A 7,766-nucleotide genomic window follows, 5' to 3' on the forward strand; every position below is an offset into this window, starting at 1 on the left:
TTTTTTTTTTCCATTTACAAAATTAACTCTCTTGATATACAGTTATTTTAAAGATGGCAACGACAACTGAAAAGCTTTCTTCGACAGTTTCGTTATTTCCTTTTAAATAAAAAGAAATTAAAACTGCAAAGCACAGGTATTACTTTTTAGTACTTTAGTATTAAAGAGCATATTTTTCTCCACTAAAATCTGTTATCAATTTTTAAACTTCTGTAAAAATAAAGTATTCAGTATTATCTTATCCTCTAACATTAACGGGTACTTACAGAGTGATGGGCGTTAAAAAGAGGGGCAAGTAACCTAAGTCATTTTTAGAAAGGAGGACTTTTAAAAAAAAACCCAGTAATTATGTTACACAAAAAATATTCATATTTTTTAAAATTTTTTTAGGAGTGGGATGCGGCTATTTTTAAAATCTCTTTACGGAGCAGATCAGTTATATGTCATTCACTCCATATAATTGTTTTTCCGTACTGTAGTTTGTCATTTGAAAATAAAGTTCAAATTGACAAACGATGAAATATTAAATTTTCATAGCTTCGTAAATTAGTAAAAAAATTTTTTTATTTTAATAAAAGGAAATGTGTCGGTATATGCTCTTATCAATGCATTTTTTTTGTCTTCTTAAAGCGAAAATTTATTTAGGTAGCGGAGGTACGGAATTTCTATACCAGCCTTGGAGGAATGGGTGCCCCGGGTTAATATGGATCGATTTAAAAGAAAAAGGTTAGGATTAAAAAGGTTTTTTTTTCTCAACTTGAATACGTAATTTAAATTATTTATTAATTTATTTCGTGTCATGCATTTTGAATTTTTTACGTTATTATTTGTGAATTTACCGTTTAAGTTTTTACTAATATCCTTATTATTTTTAATAAAATTGTATCCTTATACGAATATAATAAAAATAAAAAGGCATTAAAACTAAAAAAAAAAATTATTAGTATTACCTAGGACAGCAGATTTCAAACGGTGTTCCGCGGAACCCTAGTGTTCCGTAATAGGAGTTCTGATAGTGAGTACTTTTTACAGCCGCAGACAGCTGACCACCTAACTGTAACAACCTGCTTCTGCACCCTGAAGTTCAATGTCTAAGACATAGGTTCCAAAATGGTGTTCCACGGAACCTGATGGTACCTCGGAAAAGCTACAGTGGACCCACGAGTTAGTACTTTTTTATAGCTAATGATGAGTATTGAAACCAAATACAATCTATAATTTATTTAATCTTTCTGTTACTTTAAGAAATTATTTCTAGCTAGGAGGCTTCGCCCCCTGCTCGCTGAGGTTTGACAACCCCCGGAACTGCTTTCGCAGTTCATTTCTAACTTGTGGATCCACTGTAGCTTTTCCAAAGTACCATAAGGTTCCGTGGAACACCATTTTGGAACCTCTGTCTTAGACATTTGACTTAGGGTGCAGAAGCTGGTTGTTACAGTTAGGTGGTTAGTCGTCTGTGGCTGTAAAAAGTACTCACTAGCGGAATTCCAACAATTCTTTACGGAACCCTAAGGTTCCGTGAAATACCGTTTGAAATCTACTGTCTTAGTTAATACTAATAATTTTTATTGAGTTTTAATGTCTTTCTATTGTTATTATATTTGTATAAAAATACAATTTTATTTCAAATATTTTTTTGTTACAAAATTGATCTTTATATTAAAAATATTATCGATAATTAATAATAAGGATATTAGTAAAAAACTTAAACGGTAAATTCACAAATAATAACGTAAAAAAAAATCAAAATGCGTGACGCGAAATAAACTAATAAATAATTTAAATTACGTTTTCAATATGATAAAAAAAAACTTTTTAATAATCAAAATAAGCTTAATTAAAAATAATAGATTCAAAATCCGAACAACCAATTCTTTTTAATCGATCAATATTAGTCCGGGGCACCCATTTCTCCAAGGCTGGTGGTGAAATTCCGTACCTCCACTACCCAATTAAATTTCCGCTTTAAGAAGATAACAAAAATGAATTGACAAAACCATATACATTAAAATAATTTTTTTTTTTTACTAATTTACGAAGCTATAAAAATTCAATATTTCATCGTTTGTCAATTTGAACTTTATTTTAAATTGACAAACTACTGTACAGAAAAACAATTATATGGAGTGGAATGACATTTAACTGATCTCCTCAGCAAAGCGATTTTAACAATTGCCTCATCCCACCCCTTAAAAATTTTTTAAAAAATATGTATTTTCTGTGTAACATAATTGGTTATACACTTTTATTTATAATTAAAAACATTAAGATGTGAATTGAATATTCAAAAATTTTTTTTTTTCCTTTTAAAAGTTCTCTTTTTCTAAAAATGACTTGCCCCTCTTCTTAATCCCCATAAGTACCCATTAATGTTAGAGGATAAGATAATACTGAAAATAATCGATTCGTTTCACAAAACAGCTCTTTTAATGTTAAAAGATATAAAATCGCTCAAATGAGTCGAACAACCAGCTCATAGAATCATTTAAATACTGTAATGTTAAAGTATAAAAAATCGACACAAAAATCAACTCTTTGAGCCAATATTATTGTTTAGAGATAGGATACATTTCGAAAGAATCGATTCATTTGGCTTAATGATTCATTTAATGCTAAGAGAAGCAAACAGTTCATTGAATCATTAATTCGATTCTCAACTTTTTTTTCTTCCCTATTTCAGTTTGTTTTCATCCAATCAGAGGTTCGTATTCATATTTCAATTTATTATCCAATCAGCGCAACAATTTCATTTTCTGTAGCTTTCGCTTCTTGATTTTGAATAAACGATAACATGGAACTCCGCTTTGCTTTATTTTTACAGAAGGTTAAAAATTGATAACAGATTCTAGTGGAGAAAAATACGCTCTTTAATACTAAAGTACTAAAAAGTAATACCTGTGCTTTGCAGTTTTAATTTCTTTTTATTTAAAAGGAAGAACCGAAACTGTCGAAGAAAGATTTTCAGTTGTCGTTGCCATCTTTAAAATAACTGTATATCAATAGAGTTAATTTCGCAAATGGAAAAAAAAAAAGGTAATGCAGTAGTAAATGTACTTTCCACAATACAAAGTTATTGTTTCGTCTCGGCCTGTAAATTCAATATTTTACTTTAGATAAAATAATGTTTAAAGATATAATTTTCATTGATTAAAACTCAATTAAATTGTAAATTATCCCCAAGATAAATGATTAATTTAATAGTACTTTTTCGATAATTGTTTATCAACCAATCCTTTTATTTGATGACAACTAATGGTTTGCTTAATTGAAAAAATATTGTAATAATTATTTTGTAATTGATTGTAATAATTATTAATAAAAAATTGCTGTAATAATTGTTTTACAATCTAGGACTAAGTTGCAAAACTGAGTATAACTACGTGGCTCTATGTTTTCGCTGGCAGGCTTGAGGGCCACCTACTCTGTGTGAATTATTTGGTTTACTAAAGCCAGCAAATCAAATGTCTTAAGATTTGTCTAGGGGGACAAACCAATTATTAATTTTATATTAGTATTAGTTTTGTTAGATGAAGTATAGTTCGTTCACCAGGAGTTGACGCTTGTTGCTCCATCATCTCTTCGGACGAAGAGTTCATTTCAGAGCGGGAGTACGAGGGAAAAACATCTCCACGCTTAAAATTGAGACAACCGTTAATGCACGCCAAACACTAACAGTGAATTCTTATTGTGCCCACCAAAATGTTTTAAAAAGGACAAACTTGACTCTATGGAGAGAAATATCATCAGATTTATGAAATATTTAATGTAAAAAAAATGTACATAAAGATTGCGAAATAAATATTTTTCTCATACAATCGACAAAAAAAAAAAAACTTTTTTCAGGATTGTTCACATCCTTCTCTCAAAAATAGCGAAATAGAATCGTCGCGCACCACGTGATGAAGGCGGAGCCAAGTGCCAACTCCTGGTGAACGAACTATCAAGACAAAAATGCCGTATAGAGAGGCGAAATATGTACCGAGGGGCTTCACAGAAGGTAAAGCTAGACTAACCCTACCCCTGTAAACGGCACGCGAAATATCAGTGTTCAAGAGCATTGTCACTTTTTAAAAGAAATATTACTAAAAAGTTCATATTTACCTCGTCCAAAAAATAGTAGCAATATCTAAACTGCTGCAAATAAAACTCTTCGCAATCAAAATCATGTCCGTCAATAGCAATTGAAGATCTTCGTGCCAATAAACATTTCTCTATAATAGATTTTGAGGCACTGTGCAGTAGTAACAACCTAGTTGAAATTAGTGAAACAGCATCAGACATTAAAGCTTCGATTTCTCTATTATGATCATCAGAGTGATTACCTTCGTCAAATATTACATTGAGCACTATTTTTTGCAGATAAGAGATTGAATGCTCAATAAAGACTGTAGGCAGATATCCATCATTTGACTCATTTTTCTCAAAATGATCAAATAATCTACCTTCAACCATTTTTAAAGCTCCTTGGGTATCTAAAATCTTATAAGGATTTATCTCACTTGCATTTCTAAAAAAGCATTCAACATCATTTATAAAAGATTTTAAGTATTCTTTTGAACTCTGGTTCTTGGGATTCAAGAAATTAACCGTATCAATACTAAAAAGAAGTGAAATAAGCTGCTGACGTGTTTCATTAGAGCTATTTCTAAGTGCTTTTAAGATTGTATCAATTAGAATATATTCAGGCTTATCTTCATGAATGATTTCTTTTAGCTCGCAGATAATTGAATGAGCTTCTAACTCATCTTTGTTCAGGGAAATTTCTACGGGAGGGTGAAGAGAGATACAATCAGATTCTTGAGTGACTTCTTTAGCGTTTATGAGAATACCACAGAATTTTTGGGCTCTGTTGTTTTCCTTGATAACTTCTAAGACTTTCTGAAAGTTCTCCTTAAGTCTCACATGCGAAAAACATACCTATATAGAATAAAATTATAGTTAAGACCTGGTAATACTTGTCAATGAAAAGTTTAACAATATTTTTTTGCCCTGAATTATCCGAGGAAGATTTATTGCAATAAAATAGCTGTAAAATTTAAACCAAAGTTACACCTTCAGAACATGAGAAAACCACACTTATATAGAATAAAATTATAATTAAGACCTGGTAATACTTGTCAATGAAAAGTTTAATGATATTTTTTGCCCTGAATTATCCAAGGAAGATTTATTGCATTAAAATAGCTGTAAAATTTCAACCAAAGTTACACCTTCAGAAAAAGTTGAGATTTGTGTAACGTTATTTTAAGTCTATAAATGTTTATATTTCGTTATTATAGTAATTAAATTATGAATTACGAGCATGAATTCTTTCTTTATGCGCCATTATATTTCAAAGTTCAATTATATTAATTCCATTTATAAAACGCCATTACAATGTAGAAAGCGCCGCTACATTGAAGAAAACACTATAACACTGAATAGAGCCTCTACACGGTTTCTTACAAGAAGTCTGCGCAGAGTACTTAAAAAGCTGACCACTTGTGCGCATGAACCCAAATTCTATTTTGAAAATACTTGAGAGAAATTTATCATATATATTTTAGAACTGAATCTATAGTGGTTGACAAGTAAATAAAACAACCCAATTATATTCATAAATTAAAAAAATTTTTAGACACATTTTTGCTACCAATTTTAATTTTTAATAGATTTCATATTAAATGGTTCTTTCTAAAGTTCAAACTTGGTTTGCCTTTATAGTGGTCTGATCAGACTACCTACAATAAACCGCGTGGAGGCTTTCAGTTATCGAAGGCGTTGATAGAGCACCTTTATGTTGAGATGGGCCGGGAATTCCACCCCCTCTCTTTTATGTGCTTCAGGTTAGGTTCATCTTGAGCAGATTCATTATCGTTACTAGATTTACCAGTACAACGATCCTAAATTACTTAACAGTAGGAATCTACTTACTCTGTTATTCCAAAAATGCCATTTAGGGACAATTTGCAGAATGGCCTGACGATACATCGTATATAACATCAGATAAATTTTCCACACAACTTCTTCACTAAACCAAGTATACACTAGTTTTCTAAATAGAAAAAAGATTTATTAGTAAGCAAACACTATGTAGAAATTACAAGACTTCATAGCCATACCTTATTAATTTGTAAAGTAAACTCTCGATCAACCAGATTATCCCAAATCATCTCAATACATTTTGTCATCAATACATTTTTGCTAAATTAAATTTTATGCTATTAACAATTAATTATCTTATAAAAGTTAATTTGCTAAAGTTTATTTGAATAAAATATCATTTGAGAACCAGATTCAGAGCATGTTAAGAAAAATAAAATTAGTAATCATAAATCATTTCAAGAATCAATATAAAATCATCAATAATACAATACCCCGAGTTGATTTCCAACACTACTTCTTTATATGACTTTCGTTACATTAATCATTTACTTTTTCAAAGTAAAATCAGTAGATAAATTATTCATATACACATGATTATACAAAAGATATATAGGGTAAAAATAATTTAATAATAACTGGAGTGGAGAGAGTTAAAAAAAAATATGTGCACGTTGGGAAAAAAATGTGCACATGGAGGAAAAAAAAAACTAATTAATTATCACGTTTTCCATTACTTGTTAGATCAAATTTAGAAAAACATTATTATTCATTAAAATTTGAATTACCTAGGCAATTATTGAGGAAGATTTTAAAAAAATAAATTAAAGTAATTTACATTTCGGCGGCCTCTGAAATCACCGGTGGATCCACCGCTCACAACCAACAGCGTGTTCACGTACAGCTCTCACTTCGGACTGCTAGGAAAAAGAGGCGGGGATCNTAATGATTTAAGGGGGGGGAGCCTGCGCGCGGTAGAGCAGGCGACCTACTACAAATTGTTGATTGGTCTAACAAGTTGCTACGTCATGCTTTAGTTGTCGAACGGGTGTTCAACGCTTGGATGCGACAGAGGGGGAGAAGTTTCTCTAAAATGTAAAAGTTAATCATCCTCTCCAGGCAAAAATATTCTCTCACTCCATTACTGATGTAACACAAAAAGTTTGTTCTTGATTACCACATATTATTTTAAGTCTGTGATGTTTGGAAATTAGTCGCATATATGGCCTGCCGATATAACATGAGAAAATTTATATCTATAAAAATCTTCTTCAGCATCTTCTTCTTTGTAGCAATTAGATACTTACACTTCATGAAGAAGATAACAGGTACCCAAACATGTAACCTAAGACGTCATTGACAGCTAATTTATAAATAAAATGGTGTATTAAAATTTAGCTTCTTTACCTGTTAAGAATGTTAATTAACATGAAGTTAATTAAATGCAACAAGCAAAGTGTAAAGGTGAATGCAATTCTGCTTTTCATTTTCATTGTGGTGGTTTCACTGAAAGAGCTTTTAGAAGACTTACTGTTGATAAAAAACAAAAGTGGACCTGCGTACAATGTTAAAATCACAGGAAAATCCAACGAAAATAAAAAGTGCAACTAGCCCAGACATTCTCGAGGATATCTTACAGCAAAATAAAGACCTAAAAGAGTTAATAACTAACAAATTCAATGATTTAACCCGTTCAATTGAATTCAACAGTGAAGTAATTTAAGATTTGAAAAATTCTATCACAGAGCTACAGAACGTAAACAAAACTTTACAAGCAAAAAATGATCAGCTAACTAGAGAAAATGCAGAAATAAAGAAGGAACTGATTGAACTAAAAGAAGCAATTATTGAACTCAAGCAATATTCCCGAAGATGCAACTTTGAAATAAATAACTTACCCGAAT

General features: G+C 30.8%; 1 protein-coding gene across 2 annotated transcripts in view; it reads right to left on the reverse strand.

The window, feature by feature from the left end:
* LOC107444240 (uncharacterized) overlaps positions 1 to 6,946 on the reverse strand; it is a 10,785-nt gene extending 3,839 nt beyond the window's left edge. Inside the window, exons 1-3 of one of the 2 annotated variants that reach the window (XM_043056371.2) lie at positions 6,701 to 6,946; positions 5,914 to 6,034; positions 4,102 to 4,917 (exon numbers count right to left, since the gene is read on the reverse strand). In XM_043056371.2, coding sequence (XP_042912305.1) covers positions 4,102 to 4,917; positions 5,914 to 5,982 — 885 coding nt within the window. In that variant the 5' untranslated portion in view covers positions 5,983 to 6,034; positions 6,701 to 6,946. Of the gene's footprint in view, positions 1 to 4,101; positions 4,918 to 5,913; positions 6,035 to 6,650 lie in introns of both variants that reach the window. The other variant, XM_043056372.2, reaches the window with a different exon arrangement.
* Between the last annotated feature and the right edge of the window lie 820 nt (positions 6,947 to 7,766).

This window comes from Parasteatoda tepidariorum, chromosome 6 (genome assembly GCF_043381705.1).
Source record: "Parasteatoda tepidariorum isolate YZ-2023 chromosome 6, CAS_Ptep_4.0, whole genome shotgun sequence".
NCBI lineage: Eukaryota > Metazoa > Arthropoda > Arachnida > Araneae > Theridiidae > Parasteatoda > Parasteatoda tepidariorum.